At 39.5% G+C, this 21,766-nt stretch overlaps 1 protein-coding gene across 1 annotated transcript; it reads left to right on the top strand.

Moving 5' to 3' along the window:
* Nucleotides 1-365: 365 nt before the first annotated feature.
* Nucleotides 366-19,326, top strand: grp (gastrin-releasing peptide). Its single transcript, XM_072580157.1, has 3 exons — nucleotides 366-740; nucleotides 10,479-10,717; nucleotides 19,115-19,326. Exons 1-3 carry the CDS (start codon nucleotides 584-586, stop codon nucleotides 19,166-19,168), a joined length of 450 nt encoding a protein of 149 aa, XP_072436258.1. The 5' UTR covers nucleotides 366-583; the 3' UTR covers nucleotides 19,169-19,326.
* Nucleotides 19,327-21,766: the final 2,440 nt, after the last annotated feature.

The raw sequence follows: 21,766 nt of genomic DNA, 5'->3' as shown, positions 1-21,766 counted from the left end.
AAGTACACCTAACTCAGCTTGCCACCTGGTGAGCATTTGTTGCCACCATTACACACAAGGCTGTTCGTAAAAGGGACGACAAACTGATGACTATTCACTGTGGACGTATTAAGGGACACTGAACCAAAAATATACAAAACTCTTTTGTATACAAAAGGGGGCACTGCCTCCTTTCAGCACTGTAGAGGAATTTGGGTCAATTTGCAAAAAGTAACGACAACTGTATCCCCCGTGGAAGGATGATGCCAACATATCCGGTGCTGGGCGATACAACTCAGAATAAATCACTCCAAAATAGAGATGAATGATAACGTGACCTTTGATTTATACTATTCGAAAATATTCACGTAAGCGATCGTCAGCTAGTTTAATTTTGTCAGCTCCCCATGATTTCGTCATAGTTTCATATAAATTGCACTCACAGTTGAAGGCAAGCAAGGGGCCATCTATTGGAAGTGAAGAGTTGGGGGGCGATAAAAGCTTCTTCTGAATCATTCCGGACGGTTTCAGTGCAGACCCAGACAAGGCAGACACAGAGAGAAAAGGGAGAAAGGGAGGGAGTTACGTGTGCTGCTACTGTGAAATGGGGTCTGAATTTATTTTATGGAAGCACCGTTTGCTCTTTTCGTTGATCCTTTTGAGTGTTGCATGTTCTAAGGTCCACTATGGACACGCAGCTCCTGTTGAAAATCAAGGCACTTTGTCCAAGATGTTCCCCAGAGGCAGTCATTGGGCGGTGGGTGAGTATTCGCTTTAATGCTACAACTGTTGCTTGCCGTAGACGTGTGCAAATGTACTCGAGCCTAGACATTGGCCGTTCAGCGAGGAGACAGATTGGACATTGAATCCCTTACTGTCGTCCCTGAAACCAAACCGTTCAACGTTTGGCCAATCGTTAAAGTGCCTTTCTGCCTTGAATATTGGTGGACTATGTGCCTGGATTAAACCCGGCACCTCGACTATATTAAAAAGTGCAAAGCGCTGTTTTATTTTAAATGAAGGTGTTTTATTTCCCTACCAGGCGGGCGGCGCTTTATTCCATGTGTGCTTTTACTAAACTGGAATAATAGTGCGCTTATTTTTGCGCACATGCAAACCAGTTTGTCTCCCCGTTAATCGTTAGGATTATTTCTTAAATTTCGGTGTCCGATTGGAACAAACCTTCGAACTCCTGGTGGATATTCTTAAACAGCCTGTCTGGATAGGTTATGATACCTATCTGGGGGAGGTGGGATTGGAACTTTCTGATCCAGCCATCGAGATACCAGCACTGCCCCACAAAAAAACCCCTGTTAACCGGAATGTCTTCTGTACCCGGGTTTCCAACCCGTGCCAAGGATTCAGCGGAATAAGTAAAATCGGAAATAAAAAAAATACAAAATGCTCGAGAAACTCCAGCAACCGCAATATTTTCGCCTTTCCCATAAAGAAAACTCGGAAAAGTCTTTAGTAGAAACCTCAATCCGACCGGAGGCAAACTAACGCGAACAAAATGCCAATATATCCAAGATCCAAGAGGTCTGAAGACCCAATGATCTGTCCGCTGCAATCTGTCGGACCGCAGACAATGCTAAATCTACCTCGTCCCTTTTCTAGTTTGCAATGAAAATAAAAGTTTGTCCTTCTTTCGGAGTGATGAATACAGCAAGGAAAAGGAGGCATATTCCAGAGTGGAACAAAGCCATCGTTTACTGTAGGCTAGCGGTTTGCCATTATTCGCCCTCTTCAGATTTTCTTTCCCTGTCTAGGAATTCCAGTTTGCAGGCAGAACTTTCACCGCCTCCAGTAACCGCTCTTTCCTACACCCCCAACACCTCAAGGAGTACGCTAGTAATTTCAGGGGCAGCCTAAAGCGAAACGCAGGATAGATACAGAACCATCCAAACACGAAATACCGACTGAGTTACAATTTTTAAAAATAGCGTATACCTTTGCGTTACTAAAATAGGTTATGCTAGTGAGAGAATTGGGGCCACGGATCACCAGCATATTAACAAACTATAAGCTTTCAATTACACCCGTGTAAAATTAATTTTACAAGCTTTACTTCCAATGTCCTGCATTCAGACCACATTTCCGAAATCCGGGAACCTGTCAGCAGCACAGTTCGAACTCTGAAGCATGCAGTTGCAATTCTGCTTTATCAGTCCCATGAATCACAGATTTTACATATTATTAGGCCCTCGTTTTAAAAATAAAAATCTGAACCTAAAGGACGACACAGTTTCACTCCATGATTCCATTTTTTTTGATGAGCGTCTTGCGCCATCTTTTGTTTATATTTATAGTAACCACTGGATCTGAACCACAATGCAGGAGTCTGCAGCACGACTATCTCGCCGATTAAACTAACCGTCAAAATAGTACCACTGCTGGATTGAACCCCCCCCCCGCACCCCTTTTGATCTCTCAATTAAACCGATATGTAGATTCTTTCGACAAATTGGGAATTGTGTCTAATGAATTGTACTTCTATATGTCAGTGTAGTCTGGATTAACGCCACACAAATTTACTGTGGTGAAAATTTGGTCTTCCTGCATTTTTGTTACAATTCTTAAAGCCATTTTTTTTCAAAATATATCTTATTCATAAATTTCGTAAAATCACGTGACAAAATAGATCATAGAGTCATAGAGATGTACAGCATGGAAACAGACCCTTCGGTCCAACCCGCCCATGCCAACCAGATATCCCAACCCAATCTAGTTCCACATGCCAACACCCGGCCCATATCCCTCCAAACCCTTCCTATTCATGTACCCATCCAAATGTCTCTTAAATGTTGCAATTACACCAACCTCCACCACATCCTCTGGCAGCTCATTCCATGCACATACAACCTTCTGCGTGAAAAAGTTGCCCCTTAGGTCTCTTTTATATCTTTCCCCTCTCACCTTAAACCTATGCCCTCTAGTTCTGGACTCCCCGACCCCAGGGAAAAGACTTTGTCTATTTATTCTATCCATGCCCCTCATAATTTTATAAACCTCTATAAGGTCACCCCTCAGCCTCCGATGCTCCAGGGAAAACAGCCCCAGCCTGTTCAGCCTCTCCCTGTAGCTCAGATCCTCCAACCTTGGCAACATCCTTGTAACTTTTTTCTGAACCCTTTCAAGTTTCACAACATCTTCCCGATAGGAGGGAGACCAGAATTGCATGCAATATTCCAACAGTGGCCTAATCAATGTCCTGTACAGCCACACCATGACCTCCCAACTCCTGTACTCAAAGTCTGACCAACAAAGGAAAGCATACCAAATGCCTTCTTCACAAGTCAGACTTTATAGAAAATGCAATAAATATTTTCAATTGATCATTTTACTCTTAGGTGCCTCCATCCAAATGCAACTTTGGAACATTTATTTAATACAACCAGAAGTATATGCATTTCTATACAAGTGACGTGGTGTTATAGTTAATAGACCCTTAGGATATCAAAGCAAAAAGGCCTCAGACAGAGGCCTTTTCTTACTGTTCCTTTGTGACAGCTCCTCCAATCTTTAGTGTGTCTGTCAGCACATAGTTTTGCCCCTTGGAATGCGCCAGTCCATAAACTCAGTCAACATGAACTGTTTGCCCTGGAAGACCAACAAGTTTTGGGCACGTCAAAGAGTGTCTTTCTCTGATTTGATGGCCCTCCAAATGTCGTCAATGTTTGTCTTGGTTTGTGCTCCTGTGAAAAATCCCTGGAGCACAGAATCCTATATCACAGAGATGTTCAGCATGAATCACAATAAAAATGATTGTCTCTCTCTCCAGATGTTATTTGCAAAGGCACATTCCAGAAGGAGATGTGTGGTGTCTCTTCACCACCACAGCCATCTCAAGGGCAGCATATGGCACTTTAGAGAGCATGCATGAAAGATCTGACAGATAGTGCCCATCTCACCGCCAGTACTGTGCTTGACAGAAAGTTCAGGTGATGAGGTGTTCTATCAAATGACTTTGTCTCCACAGGGGCATTATCTGAGATGGTCACACAAACATAGAATCAGTGCAGGAGTAGGCTATTCAGCCCTTTGAGCCTGGTCCACCATTCAGTATGATCATAGTTAATCTTCTATCCAAATAACATCAACCTTCTCCTGTCCCCATATAGCCTTGAGGACATTACATTGCTATGTTTGTTTTGAATCCTCTCAACCAAAGCCACCAAAATAAATTAGTTGGCTCTGTCTCTTGCTGTGATGTTTGATATGTTTATCATGCTCTTGGACATATCAGCGTTTCAAAAGCGTGGAGCACTTTGGAAGGACCTGAAGATATGAAAGGTATTTTATAAATTTTTTTTTGTTCTAAAGAAGTCAGTCGGGAACTTGTAGCAGACACACTGAATACAGTAATGATGCAACTGACAAGAAATAAATAATGTTATCATTACCATGGATCATCTTGTCAGAAATTTTGTAATGATTGTCAGAAAGCACTGCATTTGGGCTGGATTTGTTTAACTCCAGCTATGAACTATAGTGCTAGAGCAAAGACGATCAACTTGAGAGCAGAACTGAAACAGTACTGTGGGACTGTTACTTATTATTCATTCACTGGATGTGGGGATTTCTGGATATGCCCAGCCTTAATTGCCCAGTGGGCAGTTGAAAGTCAACCACTGCTAGGTCTAGAGTCATATGTTGGCCAAATTAGGTCAGGTTAATAGACTTCCTTCTCACAAGAACATTCGTGAACCAGATGGGATTTTGTTTTCTTGACAATGGACAAGTGTTGCATGGTCATAGTTAGATTCTTCAGATTTGTTATTGTATTTAAATTCCACAATCTGACATGGCAGGGTTGACCACAGGTCCCCAGAACATTACCTCTAGATTAATAGTCCAACAATAATGCCACTAGGTCATTGCCTCCCCAGTACTGAAATGCTTGTAGCTCAAAGTAAGCAATTTTCATAGTTCATAGTTTAATAAAAAGACCACCTACCATTAGAACTGATGCATGTATCAAGATAAAACATTTCCATTTGTTGATAAACATAATATGGAGTGTTTACAGCTGGCTGCTTATAACTAGAATAAAACATGATTTACCTCATATGCAAAAGGAAGAACATTATTAGAAACAAATCAGGACTGCTGAGAATTCTGAATAAAAAGAGACAATGCTGGAAATTTCCAACAGGCAATTCAGCTGAAGGGTTAGAACAGAACATAAACCTTTCTTTCAATGCTGAGCAACTGCTGTGCATTTGAAGAAATAAGACTGCTTTACATAATATGCTGTATATTGGAGATAAGGTTTACATTGTTTATCTTGAGTAAGTTGTTGTCAGAGCCCATTAGAACTGTATCCAGTCCCTTCAGCAATTTTAAGGAGTGATTCAATTGACTTAACACTGACATCCATGATGCTGCATACTTAAGGAGGAGGCTAATATGAATCATCCTCTTGACACTTCTGGATGAAGGTAGTTGCAAATGCCATATCATTGTCTTTGCACTTATGAGCTTGCCTTTGTCTTCATTAAGCATTAAGATGTTTGTGGAGTCTCCTCCTCAGGTTAGTTGTTTGCTAATCTACCACTATTGATGTCTAGATGTAGGTGGACTTCAGAATTTTGATCTGATCTGAATCTGTTCCAGTGCTGCTACAACTCTGGTATCTACCCAAAATGGATAATTTGCTAGATCTGTCTGGTCCACAAAAAAAAGGGACAAATTAAACGACCAGTTACTGCTGCAAAATTGACTCTCATTGATCAGTAAACTGGTAGAAGTTGTCATTGATAATGCTATCAAGTGTCACTTACTCAATTACTCACTTAGCCTCATTTTGGGCTCTGCAAGACCCAGTCAGCTCCAGACTTCTTCATAACAAAGAACAAAGAACAAAGAAAACTTACAGTTCAGGAACAGGCCCTTTGGCCCTCCAAGCCTGAGCCAATCCAAATCTACTGTTTAAACCTGTCACCCAATTCCTAAGCATCTGTATCCCTCTGCTCCCCACCTATTCATGCATTTAATGTAAAGACCACCTACCATTAGAACTGATGCATGTATTTAAGACGAATCCTAAATGAATCTACCATGCCTACTTCTACTACTTCTGCTGGCAATGTGTTCCAGACACCTACCACCCTCTGTGTAAAGTACTTGCCATGTGTATCCCCCTGAAACTTTTCACTTTTCACATTGAAAGTGTGACCTCTTGTTATTGACTCCTTCACCCTGGGAAAAAGCTTGTCTCTATCCACTCTGTCTATACCCTTCATGATTTTGTAGACCTCAATCAGGTTCCCCCTCAGTCTCCTTTTTCCTAATGAAAACAAATCTAATCTACTCAACCTCTCTTCACAGCTAGCACCTTCCATACAGGCAACATCCTCGTAAATCTTCTCTGCACCCTCTCCAAAGCCTTTTGGTAATGTGGCAACCAGAACTGTGTACAGTATTCTAAATGCGGCCAAACCAATGTCGTGTACAATTTTAAACTGACCTGCCAGCTTTTATACTCAATACCCTGTCGGATGAAGGCAAGCATACCATATGCCTTCTTGACCACTCTATCCACCTGCACAGTTACCTTCAGGGTATAATGGACCTGAACTCCCAGATCTCTCTGCTCATCAACTTTTCCCAAGGCTCTTCCGTTTATTGTATAATTTGCTCTAGAATTAGACTTCCCAAAATGCATCACCTCACATTTGTTTGAATTGAACTCCACCTGCCACTTCTCCACCCAATTCTCCAGTCAATCTATATTCTCCTGTATTCTTTGACAGTCCCTATGCTTTCTGCTACTTCACCAATCTTCGTATCATCTGCAAACATGCTGATCATATCAACAGTGCCTTCTTCCAGATCATTTATGTATATTACAAACAACAGTGGCCCCAGCACTGTGGAACACCAGTGGTCACCTTTCTCCATTTTGAGAAATTCCCTTCAACTACGACTCTCTGTCTCATGTTGCTCAACCAGTTCTTTATCCACCTCGCTAGAATACTCTGCACACCATGTGACTTCACTTTCTCTATTAGTTTACCATGGGGAACCTAATCTAATCTAATCTAAAAGCCTTGCTAAAGTCCATGCATATGACATCAACAGCCCTTCCTTCATCTATCAACTTGGTCACTTCTTCAAAGAGCTCTATTAAGTTGGTAAACCCCGCTCCAAACATGAACAAAAGAGCTGAATTCCAGAGGTGAATTGTTACTGCTTGCCTTTGATATTGAGGCAGCATTTAACTGAATTTGGCATTAAGAAGCCTGGGCAAAACCGAAGTCAGTGGCAACTGTGAGAAAACTCAGCACTGCTTGGAATCATGGCTAGCACAAAGAAAGATGGTTATAGGAGTCATGTATCAGCCCTGGGACATTGCTACATGAATTCATCAGGTTAGTGTCACGAGCCTAGACATTTTTACCTACTTCATCAGTGACTTACATGTGAACAAATTCAGTAGAGTAGATGTTCCATGATTATTCAATAATGAATCAATATCATTCACAGCTCCTCAGATACTGCAGCAGCCTTTGCTAGCCTGCAATAAGACTTGGAAAGGATCCATGCTACATGGAAAGTAACATTCACAGCACACAAATGCAAGACAATATGCATCTCAATAAAGTGGAAATTGAACCATCTTCCCATGATATAAAACTGCAATGCGATCACTATCAACATTGCCATTGGCTCGGAATTTAACTGGACCAGCCAAATAAATATAATGACAGATCAGAAGTTGAGAATTCAGCAATAATTTACTCACTGTAAATCACCAATCCCTATCCACTACTTACAAGGAATATCAATTTTCCCAGGTTAAAACAACTCCAACAACAGTCAAGTTCAACATCGTCCTGTAAAGTGAAACCAGTTGATTGTCACACCATCCACCATCTTAAATATTTATTCCCTCCATAACTAGTGCACAATGGCAGTAACGTCTACCATCTATAAGATGCACTGCAGTAATTGATCATAGCTCCTTCAACAGCTCTTTCCAAATCTGTGAACTCTACCACCGAGAAAAACAAGAATAACAGGCACATTTAACAACACTTGCAAGTTCACCATCAAGTGGCATACCAGCTTGACTTGGAATTGTATTGCCGTTCCTTCACTGTAAACTGAATTTAATCCAGGAACTTCCTCACAGACAGGTAATAGCAACACTACATAGACTACAACGTTCAATAAGACAGAACACCATCATTTTGCAAGGATAATTAGAGCCAGGCAAAAGTATTAGTCATTTCTGAGACATTCATATCTCATTAATTAATTTTTTGACAAAATTTGATTTTTGAGTTTTTGGCAGTATTTCGGTCAACCTTTTGGAAGGAATTGAGCAATTACAATTCAAGAACTATAACACTGTTGCAACTTGTCCTTCATAGGTATACAATGGAGTAGTGCATAGTTAGAATGTTGAAAATACTTAATCATTTTGTAGCTAATGATGTTTAATTATATTCCAAGAATTCAAACCAAGGAGTTCCAGGATCCTGAGAATGGTGTTGTCACCTGTTATTGTATACGTCTTTTGACAATAAGGACATTTTTGATAGTAAAGGCACTGTCATACTTTAACACCAGCTTGAATTGGATTTTTTGGTGGAACTTGAAATGACTGCAAAGTGTCTCAATGGCCCAATATCAACTGAAAAGGCTAACATGAAGCTTTAAATTTTCAGCACCAACCAAAAGAATCCTGGATGTTTGAAAAAAATGCATTCTGGCAATAATGGTGAATGAAAATAATGTGAAATACATTGTGCAACATTTGTTATCAAATTTAGTATATCATCCATATTAAGGGGGAGACATTGGCCTAGTAGTATTGTTGCTAGACTATGAACTCAGAGATCCAGGGAATGTTCTGGAGACCTACGTTCAAGTCCCATGACAAATGGTGAAATTTGAATTCAATTGGAGTCTGGAGTTAAGAGACTAATGGTGACCATGAAACCATTGTTGATTATTGGGAAAAGCGTATCTGATTAACTTATGTCTTTTAAGGAAGGAAACTGTGTCTGGCCTACATGTGATGTCAGACTCACGGCAATGTGGTTGACTCAACAGTCCTCTGGACAATTAGGGGTGGGCATTTAATAAAGTAATATAGCATGGAAACAGACTCTTTGGTTCAACTCGTCCATCCCTGCCAAGCTTTCCAAACTAAACAAATCCTACTTGTCTGCATTTGGCCCAAATCCCTCTAAACCTTTCCAATTCATGTGCATTTCCAAATGTCTTTTAAATGTTTTAACTGTCCCTGCATTTACCAGTTCCTCTGGTAGTTCATTCCACACACGAACCATCTACTATGTTAAAAAGTTACCCCTCAGGTTCCTTTCAAATTTTGTCTCCTCTCACCTTAAAAATATGCCCCTGAGTTTTGAACTCAGCCACCATAGGGAAAAGATGGTTGAGATATTCACATTATCTATGCCCCTCATGATTTTATAAACCTCCATAAGGTCACTCCTCAACCTCCAATGCTCCAGTGAAAAAGGTCTCAGCCTATCCAGCCTGTCCCTTTCACTCAAACCCCCCAGACTTAGCAACCTCCTGGTAAATCAAGTCTGAACTGCCTCAATTTAATCAAATACGTCCTTCAATAGGATGACCAGAACTGTACACAGTACTCCAAAATTGGCCTCATCCTGTATAACCTCAACATGATGTCCTAAATTTTACACTCCATGGTCTGAGCAATGAAGGCAAATATGCTAAATGCCTTCTTAATCACCCTGTCTACCTGTGATGCAACTTTCAAAGAACTATGCATCTGAACCCCTTGTTCTCTCTAGCAGATTGACAACACTATCCAGGACCCGACGATTAACTGTATAAATTTTGCCATTTTTGTTTTACTAAAATGCAATACCTCACATTTACTCAAATTAAGCTCCAACTGTCATTCCTCAACCCATCGGGCCAATTGATCAAGATCCCTTTGTAATCTTAGATAGCCATCTTCACTATCAACTTATACCACCAATTTTGGTGTCTATTCACAAAAGTAGAAACCATGTCTCCTAAATTCTCAGCCAAATTGTTTGTATAAATTACAAACATAAGTGGACCCAGCACCAATCTCTGCTGAACACTGCTGGTCACAGGCTTTCAGTCTGAAATACAGCCCTCCACCCCCCTTCGCTCCCCACCCCCCGTCTTCTACTGTCAAGACAATTTTGTATCCAATTGGTAAGCTCTCTCTGAATCCCATGTTATCTACCATGTGGAACCTTGTCAAAGGCTTTACTAAGTCCTTTTTAACACTCTACCCTCATCAATCTTCTTGGTTTTGTTGATCTAGCCAGAGATACTCATATCGTGTGAATGAATGAAATGAAATATTAGTGCAGACTTATTCTATGTTCACTGTTGCTTCTGGTGGATGATCTTTCCAGAGAGCCATTGAAGCCAAAGTAATTCTAATTAAAAACAATCCCACCTCTCATGCTTATATGGTACTATACTTCAAATTTAGTGTAAATCTTCTTGATTTTAAGGTCATTTGATGGGGAAGAAAAGCATTGATGATGGCCTTTATGGCTATGCCAGCAGTGACAACATGGCTCTATCAGAATACGCCAAGCAGACAGAAGGTAACTTGCAATGGGCTGAGCTGGCCAAGGATTTCTTACGTTTGTGGGAAGGAGTCACATCCAGAAAGATTCAGCCAACAAAGGAATACTTTCCAATATTTACCAAGAAGCCATGGCAGACAACTGACAATGACGTCCAAGAGGTAAGTATACACAATTTACTTTGCAATAAAGAGAAAACTCTCCTTCGGATTGCTTAGCAAAAAAAAAGTAACTGATCATATAGGGCAAAAATATCAGTACTTTAATCACTGATAATTGGAAGTTGGATGATCACACTGAAGATATTAACACACAAGTGTTCCATCCTTCCTGAACTAGACTGAGGAACTCATCTAGAATATTGGTTCCTGATTACTATATATTAACTGCTGTTGGAAAGTTTGAGTAGAAGCATAGCCTGCTGACAATGCTGCCACTTATTTGGGAATAGCAGAATAGCAACAACCAGAATGTAGATAAGACATAGAAAGTATTTATTTTGTTGGGTACTGGAAATGGTAGTGTCTACAGAAATATATTTTTCCATTAGGAGGGCGATGGAGAATATTGGAGGAAGAAGAACAATTTTGATTTAGATGCTGTAAAATAACGTTTCTTATGATGCACTCCATCAAAGTTATAGCTGTGCAATGTATAATGACAGCAGTCAATGACAATTTGGATTTATATAATTCCTTTAATGTAGTAAGAGGTCTCAAGATGCTTTAAGGAGTTAGAGCAATTTGCTAAGCAAATATTTAGACAAATGACGAAAAGGTTGGTTAACTGTCTTCTGCGCAATTAGCGATGGGCAATAAATGCTGCCAAGCCAGTGACACCCACATTTTGTGAACGAATAGAGAAAAACACAAGAAGTTGGTTTTGAGAAGTATCATGAGGAAACAAAGTCGGAGAGGCAGAAAGACTTAGAAAGGGAATTCCAGAGCTCAGTCCCAAAACTGCTGCATTCATGGCTGCCAATGGTCGGGTGATTAACATCAGGGATGCACAAGAGTCAAAAGATGGTCAAGATTGCAAAGATAAGTGAGGCTGCCAGAGTTCAGAGGGATAGAGAGTGGTAGAGCCATCACAGATCAGAAAAAAAGGGAACATCAAATTTCAACAGTATCAAGCTTCAATGATACTCAGTCTTATTTCCCTGCTAAGAAAGTGATTGAATTTTTTATAAATCACAAAATATGTAATAAATATGAGGAGCTTCTGGTACAATAGTACACTCTTAAAATAGGAAGAGTATTGATAAGAAGAAACACTGGAAACAATTTCTCTCATGAGCCTGCCTACAATGGAAAATCTGTGGAACTGTTTATATTGTTTTACTGGTGTCTCTGTGAAACTTGAAAAAGTTACAGTGGAATGGCAGACAATCCCTGCAGAAACTTTATACCTAAGTATTTAAATTATTAAGCGCCAACATAAAACTCTTTGTGGCTGAAATTCCAGGGTGATCAGAATTGTGGCATACCCATGTGTTACAATATAAAATGTCATTTCAAATGTAACAGAATGTATGAGGACAGATTTAAAAGCACATCTCCCCATCTGAAGTCATGGCTTTCAGTGGTGGAGGGAGGGAAATTAGGGATGTACAAAAGACCAGAATTGAAGGATTGCTGAAGTTACGAAGATGAATAAGGTTGCCAGACTTAGAGATACTATTGCGTTTTGAGAAGATTTGTAGCTTAGGTTGAGGTTCTGGATTAGGTTTGTTCTCTGAGCTAGGTTTGTACCTTCTAGCTCAGCGAGCAAACCTACTTAGGGAGGCTACGCTGAGAATTCAAACCAATTTGTTTTTGAAAAGTTTTTAAAAAAGTTATTTCATGAAATATGACCATCATTAGTAAGACCAGTGTTTGTTGCTCATTCCTAAATGTCCTTGAGGAGGCAAGAACCTGTATATCTGCGTGGTGTATGTAAACCCTCAGAGCTGAAGTATTCAAAGAATTCCCAGCTGCAGATAGCTGATGACAATTCTTTCTATGTCTTCCAGAATTACAATAGGCAAAAATAATTGATTCCTCCTGAGACTAATTGTGGTGTTTCACTGAATGGTTCACTCAGAGGAGGCCATTTGGTCCTACATGTCCATGCCAGTTTCTTGCAAATGCCCTTTCCCTGTAGCCATGCAGTTTTGTTTTCTCCTTGATAATTAGAATTCCTTTTCAAAACTACAATTGAATTTACATGCACCAAATTCTCAGGCAATAAATTCCAGATCTTAACCACTCATTGTATCAAAACATTCCTCCCTTGTTGCATTTGTTTCTTTTGCCATTTAACCTAAATTAGTGTCCTTTAGTTCTCAGTGCTACTGCCAATCTAGCTTTCAAATCTTTTCTAAAGTGTGATTTCCAGAATCACACATGGTGCTCTAGTTGAGGCTGAACCAATTTCTTTTTATATAAAGGCTTACCATTACTTCCTTGTCCTCTATGTCTTTATTTATAAAACCCAGGATTCCAGATGTTTTATTGAGCAATTTCTTATAGCTTGCTCTGCCACCTTCACGGATTTCTTGTATGAGTCAAAGTACCTCTGCGCCTGACCACATTTTGGAAATTTACTTTTATTTTGTAATGCCTAACCTCACTCTTCCTAGCAAAGAACAACATTTCACACTCCACGCATTAAATCTCATTTGCCATTTGTCCATCCATTCCACCGCTCTGTTTATGTTCTCTTGAAACCTATTGATCCAATCCTAGGTCTGCATGACCTAAAAATTTGAAATTGTGCCCTCAAAAGGGAATTGGAAGGTGAAGGCCAAAGTGCCCACAATTTCCACCTTTGCTTACCTTAGTACCCTCAAATGTAATTTATATGCTCCCATGATGTATGAGCTTTAAGTGCAACCATTCAGGCTGATACCTTCTTTCTCAATTTTAACTCCATCCAGAATCAACCACATCCTTTTTAGCTTAACCTTTACTTTGCAGCAATCTACCTTTACTTGCCTCTTCTAATAGTAAATGAAACATCACAGCCCCCTCAAATCATATGTCTTCTTCTGTCTAAGAATAAAAAAGCTTTACGATTAATAATAAAAGTAGGTCTTTCAGCCCCTATCTGCCATTTGATAGTATTATGGCCAATCTGACTGCAGCCTCAACTCAACTTTCTTGTCGGCTCCCCATAGCCTTGTGCTCCCTTATTAATCAAAAATCTACCTGACTCAACTTTGAGTGTACTCAATTAATCAACCTCCTCTGCTGTCTGGGGAAGAGAATTCCATAGGTTAACAATTCTTTGAAAGAGAATAAAAATTCTCCTTATGGTCTTAAATGGCAGACTGTAATTTTTTAAAAGTATGTACCCTGTTTCTAGACTCTCCAATAATGGAAAGTATTCGCTCAACATACACCCTTTCAATTGCTTAGGATCTTATAGGCTTCAATAAGATCATCTCTCATTCTTCTAAACTTCGGTGATTCGGCCTGTTCAAAATTTCCTTATGAGAAAGCATCTGCATCATAGGCATCACGATAAGAACTTCCTTTGAACTTCTTCTAATCCAGTTATATCCTAGAGTAAACAGATCAAACCAGTACCCCAGATACAGTCTCACTAAAGTCCTGTATAGATACAGTAAAAGTTCCCAACTTTTATATTCCATTCTCCTTGCAATAAATGTTAACATTCCATTTGCGTTCTGAATCACTTGCTGCACCGACAAACCAACCTTTGGTCATTCCCGAGCTCTCCACACCACAGAATTCTACAATTTCTCTCCATTCAGACAATATTTTTGTCTGGCCCTAATTTTTCATTCTTCCTGCCACAGTGGACAAGTTCACATTTTCCTACATTATACTTCCTCTGTCAATTTATGTCCCTTCACTTAACCTGTTTAAATCCTTTCATAGACTCCTTATGTACTTAGTTTTCTACCAATCTTGGTGTCACAAACAAAGTTAGTAACTTTATGTTCATCCAAGACCTTATATATTATAAGTAGTTGAATCCCTAGGACTGACCCTTTGGCTCACAAGCCTGAAAAAGACTCATTTATCCCTAATGTCTGTTTCCTTTTAGAACTAAAATTAGGTTTTATTATCACATATTCTCAAGTACAGGGATACACAAGTACAGTGAAAGGTGTACAAAGTCACCATTCTCAGCACCATCTTAGATACAAAACTTAGGTACAAAGTAGAAAAATAAAGAAATAAAGTTAAACTTATGGTGAACATTACAGTGTTTCTTTAGCCATGGGCTAGCAAATCATCTGTTCAAATTAATATTTTACACCTACACCATGAGCTTTTATTTTGTGTGGTAACCTTTGATATATCTAGCTGACTTCCTCTTATGCTCTTGGTTCTCCCTCCTTAATTTCTTTTCATGATTCCTCATTGATTTCTGAAACTTGCCCAATTACCTGACCTATCAGTGACTGATCTTTGCAGATTTCTATATTTTTCTTTCAATTTGATGCTATCTTTTGTTAATCAAGATGGTGCATTTTTCTGAAAGAATCTTTCATTCTCAATGGAATATACCTTTGATTACACTTTCAGAATGTTGGCTATAATTCATCTACTCTCCTGCTTTTTAACCTATCTTCCCTATTTACTTCATTCATCGCATATCATTAGAATGGCATTCAATTAAGTTTAAGATATCAAACTTAACTGGGTGGCACCATGGCTCAAGGCGCCAGGGACCCGGGTTCGATTCCAGCATTGGGTGACTGTCTGTGTGGAGTATGCACATTCTCCCAGTGTCTGTGTGGGTTTCCTCAGTGTGCCCCTGTTGGGTACATTAGTCAGGGGTAAATATAGGATAATTGTCTAGGGGAATGGGTCTGGGTGGGTTACTGTTTGGAGAGTTGGTGTGGCCTTGTTGGGCAGAAGGGCCTGTTTCCACATTGATTCTATGATCTATGGTATTGGTCTTGGACCCAATCCTCTCACCCACAAACTGAAATGTCAAACTTCAACATGTTATAGTCACTATCACCGAGGAGTTCTGTTACTGTGGGATCACTAATTAATCTTGTCCCATTGCACATTGCCAGATCTAAAATAATATAATCCCTGGTTGGAACTAAAATGTACTTAGACTATGACATTGTCCTGACCACACTCTAATAACTCATCCTCTAGGCGACCTTTGCCAATCTGATTTGTCAAATCTAAATTAAAATGAAATCACTCATGTTTATTACAGTACATGTCTTACAAGCCCTCATTATTTCTTCATGTATACACTTCCTACAATGTAGTTACTGTTAGGGATCCTATAAACTACTTTACAAGTGCCCTCTTACCTTTGCTATTTCTAACCTTTATGCAAACTGATTCCAGGATGATTTGAGTGAAGATTGTTCCAACAGTAAACTCCTGAATTTCCTCAGTGCTGATGCAGTGCCCCATGAGTCAAAACCTATTTATCCCACACCTAGCTTTGAGCCATGCATTAAATTCCCAAAGCTTATTGACCCCATGGTCAGGTAGCAATCCAGAGATTATAACCTTCATGGTTCTGCTTTCTATTTTAGTCTTTAGCAGTTCATAATGCACAAGCAGAACCTCTTTTCTCATCCTATTGCTCCATGTGACCACAACAGCTGGTTTTATCATGAATGATAGAGACTTGCTGCTTCTCTCTTTTTGCACAATCTATCTCTCAGATTGGTGCAGACTGAATTTGTCTGTGAGCTTCAGTGATACCTTTAGGAAAAACTGCAACCCAGTTCTAAAATGGTTCAACACTAGTGAAGTTTCTATTTCAATATTAAGGTGAATAATTTGGGTTTTGTACTGAGATAGAAATGTGAAGTAGCTTTCCTTGAGGCCACCATCCAAAGTCCATGGGTTGGGGACTTCAAAGAGTAGCACTACAGCTCTGACTGAGCTGGCCAAGTCATAAAGGGCCTAATTGCAAGACGGGCCTGTGGCTGATGGTGCAACTCCAGGAATTCCTCAGTGTAATGCACTAGGCCCAAACATCTTGAGTTGCTTTACCAATGCTCTTCCCTCCATCATAACATCAGAAGTGGAAATGTTCACTGATGTTTGCACAATGTTCTGCACCTTTCATAGATACTGCAGCCATCTGTGGCCGTATACAGGTTTGAACTGTTAGTGTAATTCATAGCACTTGGTACTGTTTCATAAGTACTATCTGATGACAGAATGTTTTCTCAGTATGGTCTGAATTTTGTTAACATAGACAGACTGAGCACAGCCAGTTGCAAACAACCAAAGGAACATGCTGTTTGACACATCCATCAGTCACTGGGCAAAATGCCCAAATATCTGGCAACTCATAAATGCTGAAAATCACATATTCATCTTTTCAACTTGATAGCTTCCTGTTTAAAGACAACATTACTTTATTGTGAAGAGGATGGCTTCATCTTGCTTAATTTTATGAGACACATTTGAGGTGGACTGGGCACTTCTCAGTGAAATATTGATGGCCTTAGACACATTCATGAGTTAATGTGAGTTCCAGCGAGCAATGATCTGATTAGGTCATCAGTATTCTACATGATACATGTTATATGTCGTACCTTGGCTTGAAGCATACAAAGGGACCAGTTGGCTCAAGCTTAATTGCAACGTGAGCTTCTAAGATCAATTTTATAGCATGTAAAAGTGTAAAACTCCCACTAAGTATGTTGAGCAGCAATGGTAGGCTTTCAGTAGACCACAATACAGAACCCATTTCAGATGTTTCAACTAGCACAATGACAAAAGAGAGCTTATTAGACTGTTCCATTTCACAGGTGAACTTGGGTTTGTGTTGAAGCCCATCATGGCAACCTGGATGCATCGCTTTTATCTGAAACTGTATGAATTGATAACATGAACTCAACAACTTATGTATTAGAGTTCAGCTTCAACAACACCATGATTAAGCACAAATAAATGCCGTTGTCATTCGATCCCCTTTAGGCCCAGCCCTTGCTAACATTTTTGTTGGTTTCTTTGGGAAACAGATCTTTACTGGAATGATTCCTAACTTCTTTCCTCTTGCATATTTTCAATGCGTAGATAATGTGTTTGCTATACTTGAGTCTGTCGTGTCATGTCAGAATTTCCTTACACCCCTCACTTGGCTTAATCCAGCAAAATAAGAGCATGTTTGATAAGGAAAATGTTTTCAGTTTGTCTGCAGTGCAGACATTGACCATTGGTTGGTGCTGTAGGGTGAACTTGAGTTCTTTTGTTGTAGTTTTACTTTGAGGGAAGTTTTTTTTCAGTATTTCTATTTACACTGTAAACCATCTTTTCTCTTTTTTCTATCTGGGAAGCTTCTTCCAACTTAGTCTTGCCTGTTTCAAATACATTATCTTTCCAATTGGCATTCACATTGTGCCCACTAACCTTCACTCTTTCGCTAATGATCCTTGTCCCACTCCAGATCCTTACTGTTCCTGATTTGACCATGTTAACTCTTCCCAAACTGTTTCTAGCCACAGCTGTGTCATCGTGTTGTGAAAGTCATTTGTTTAATATTGATAGCAGGCATCAATATTAACAACTTATATTTATGTAGCGCCTTTATCATAATAAAATACCCCATGGCAGTCCAGAGTGCTTAATAGAACAAAGTATAACACTGAGCATCAGTAAGAAATATCAGGAAAAATTACTCAAATCTTGCTCTAAGAGGCAGATTTTATGGAAAGTCTTAAAGCAGGAAAGTAAGGTAAAGAATCAGAGAGGCACAGGAATGGATTTCTAAATCTTAAGGCCCAGACAGCTGAAGGAGTTGTCACTAATGGTAAACTAATCAAAATTGAAGGTGCCCAAGTGGTTAGAATAAGATGTAAATCCATATGAGGTAGACAGATGCTGGAAATGTTGAAATTGTTGTGTTTAGTTCATATTGCATGAATATATTGCCTTCTTCTGCTAATTCCTCGAAATGAGGAGGATTCTTACTATGGAGTACATCCTATGGCAAGAAATTGCAGGTTTTGTGCTTCAGGTACTACTTTGTTCTGGCTGACCAGGAAATGTTCTTGCTTTTACCATTATTCATAACCAACCTGTTTGGCTACATTATGAATGGAATACATTGTACAACTATGGTACATGGAGACACACATCATTGATTTCTTGGCATCAATATATGTCTAAGAATTAAAGCAATTTGGAAAATGTCTAATTTTAATTTATTCCATTGTGAGAGCTATTCAATTTTTTTAAATTAAATAGATCATCTTTTCATTAAGTTTTCTATTTTTGTCATTGCCTTTTTCATATGGATAGTCAGGATTCCAGTTATGGAATTGCTCCTGTATTGAGTAATTGTTAAATTTCCCATTTGGCCAAAAGGTGGAGTGATTCGCTTTGGAAAGAATCTGATCTCATCCTTTTTTCCTTCTTTCAGAGATCTGCAAAGGGCTAGTGTGTTACTGAAGGCTACAGAAGACTCTGACTTTGATCTTTTCTGTGTCACTAGCAATTGAATAATAAGAAGATAATTAGATATTCATCTTGTTACTTTTAAACAGTTCTCAATTAATTAAATGATTACAATGACAAAGCTTTTGCTAATTGATAATGTTTCTTCTTTGACAGATGGTGGATTATCTTCTGCAATTGACTAGGCTGAAGGATGAAACCCCAAGTTGAATACATTATATCAATCCTGCCAGAAACAAATCTAAAGAGACTATTATGTTCTTTTCTCCAAATGTTTAGCTGTACCAAATTCTGGATAAAATTGCTTTTGTTTAAAAATAACTGAATGTTCTTGTACCTCTGAACATTAACTAAATGATTTTCACACAGCAGATTATGTTTTGATGTTTTTAATGTAAATAAGCATTGTTAGGGAAGGTCTTCCAACGTAAAGATCATAATTTAACTATTTTGATGTTTTATAATCATTCACCTTTTGGTTTGCAGCTACATTATGAATGATAAGAATAAACTCTAAACCATGTCATGTCAGTTTCTATAGTTAAAGTAACTAAAGCCATTGAGAAATGGATGATAAACAATGACAACTGAATTCATATGTGCACATTCTGAATATGAACCATCACCGCTTTCTCCAGTCACATTGTAGATGATTACAGGTATTTTCATTTTATACAAAAGGAGGAATAATGGATTACATGATTCTCTAGAATTGATTGTCATCTCCCTGGCTGGAACTGGGGTTGATATGATTGCCGCATATTTAGCTGAGAGAATTTCACTCACAAATAAAAACAGAACACTTGAGGCATTGACTCCTACAACATACACGAACATGGAGAAAGTTACAAAGAGGATTGGAGAAGTGGTTTGAATACTAATAGCTCAATGCAATCGGTGGAATTTTCCAGGCACACTCAGAGTTTGGAAGGGTCGGTGGGGAAACCTGCTGGGTGGGAGGCAAAAGTTCAGTTTCCCAATGGGAGGTTAAGGTTTTGCTGTTAGGTTCTCTGAACCTTTCAAATGGGTTGGCTTTCTTCATGGCTGGGGAGCTCCATTAGCATTCCTAAATATTCATTAGCATGTCAACCTGTTGCAATTACATTCATGGGCGCAAACACCAAATACAGGAAACGTGTGTATTCACAAAACTACTTTTTTTTCTCCAAACTCTGAATAATACAAATCCTTTCTTCAGTTAGCCAGCATCTTTGTAGCCAAGGCTTTCCTTTGCACAATCATTCATAGAGTCAGGGATGAAACTTTTCCATCAGCTCATGAGAAACATCAGCCAAAGACAGTCTGACTGTTGTTAAATGTTTGAAGTATTCGGGGTTAAGCCTAACCATGAAAACAAGCCTGCCCAAATGAGGCAGCCACACTGGCTGACACCAGCAAATCTGACTTGGACAGGCAAAAAGGGCTGAACTCAAAATACAGCTCAACTCAAAATGTCATCTTTTGTGCCAATTTTAAAACATAGCTTAAGGGAAGTGTATAATCACCCCTAAGAAGGAACTAATTTATTGGATGCAGAAAGAAAAACACACGACCAACTTACAAAGGTTTACATTCCTTTAACAATCAACAAACAATTGAGAGCCGCTTTCATTGGCCCACGTAGGTATATGTGTGTGTGTGTGTGTGTATACATTTTTGAGTAGTAGTATTTCAGTATTCTTAAAAATAATCTGAGGTCTTACCAAAGCATCTCTGTTTATAATACTATTAAGTAATTTGTAATAAACGTGTTCATTTTGTCAAGATTGAGCCAAATTACGCTGACAATTTTATATGGGCATCCTTCCCATTTAGGAATCTGTAACTTATAAACTTATACAAAGAAGATGGATTCATGGCAGTGATTCAACGCACACTTATCCAGGATGGTTCAGATGGACAGGACCAACATTCAGGCTGAGCTGCGTGGCCGTGAAGCTGCTCCAATGATTCATACACACTGATCAGTGAATGCCAGCACATTCATTCTGGTTTCCCCTGACAGTGCTGTACACAGATCTCATAGATCCACGCAACAAAGGGCGAAATTAGAGGGAGTGTGGGATGTGACCACAACATGTATCATGTAGCACGCACAAAATGCACAGCAGCAATGCACCAAGACTCTTTTGACTGCATCTTCCATAATTGTGACCTCTACCACATAGAAAGAAAATGGCTGCAGTTGCATGAGAGCACCAGTAACAAAATGCTTCCTTCAACACTATACACCATCTTGCAGGCCAAAGCAAATATTCTTCGTCATTTGATTTCTGTTAGTTCAATCATCACACAGTTCAATAAAACACACAGGAGTGAATGTCCGCTCCGTGCTTTAGATGCTTTGTTTCCTTGAGAAGCAGACAGGATTGGGTGGTCAAGCCATCCTTGTCTAAGCTCCTTTCAGATTGCTGACCAGATTAATCCCATCCCAGTCCAGTGACAGCAATGGCTCCGATTTCAATGAGTATATTACTGAAATAGGTCTTACATGTTTTCTGACTGGCCATTGCTCTGTTGCTAATGGGATTGATCTCTCTTTACCACTGATCTCTTTTTACTACTAGTTGGCGGCACGGTGGCACAGTGGTTAGCACTGCTGCCTCACAGCGCCAGAGACCCAGGTTCAATTCCTGCCTCAGGCGACTGACTGTGTGGAGTTTGCACGTCCTCCCCATGTCTGCGTGGGTTTCCTCCGGGTGCTCCGGTTTCCTCCCACAGTCCAAAAAGATGTGCAGGTCAGGTAAATTGGCCATGCTAAAATTGCCGTAGTGCTGGTAGGGGGTAAATATAGGGGTATGGGTGGGT

Source organism: Chiloscyllium punctatum, chromosome 1, assembly GCF_047496795.1.
Source record: "Chiloscyllium punctatum isolate Juve2018m chromosome 1, sChiPun1.3, whole genome shotgun sequence".
Classification (NCBI taxonomy): domain Eukaryota; kingdom Metazoa; phylum Chordata; class Chondrichthyes; order Orectolobiformes; family Hemiscylliidae; genus Chiloscyllium; species Chiloscyllium punctatum.
This window is presented reverse-complemented; position numbering and strand designations above follow the sequence as displayed.

Coding starts and splice junctions, on each gene's coding strand:
- grp (XM_072580157.1), top strand. CDS start 584: ATGGGGTCTGAATTTATTTTATGGAAGCACCGTTTGCTCTTTTCGTTG. Junction 741..10,478: donor AGGCAGTCATTGGGCGGTGG/GTGAGTATTCGC, acceptor CTTGATTTTAAG/GTCATTTGATGGGGAAGAAA. Junction 10,718..19,114: donor CTGACAATGACGTCCAAGAG/GTAAGTATACAC, acceptor CTTCTTTGACAG/ATGGTGGATTATCTTCTGCA.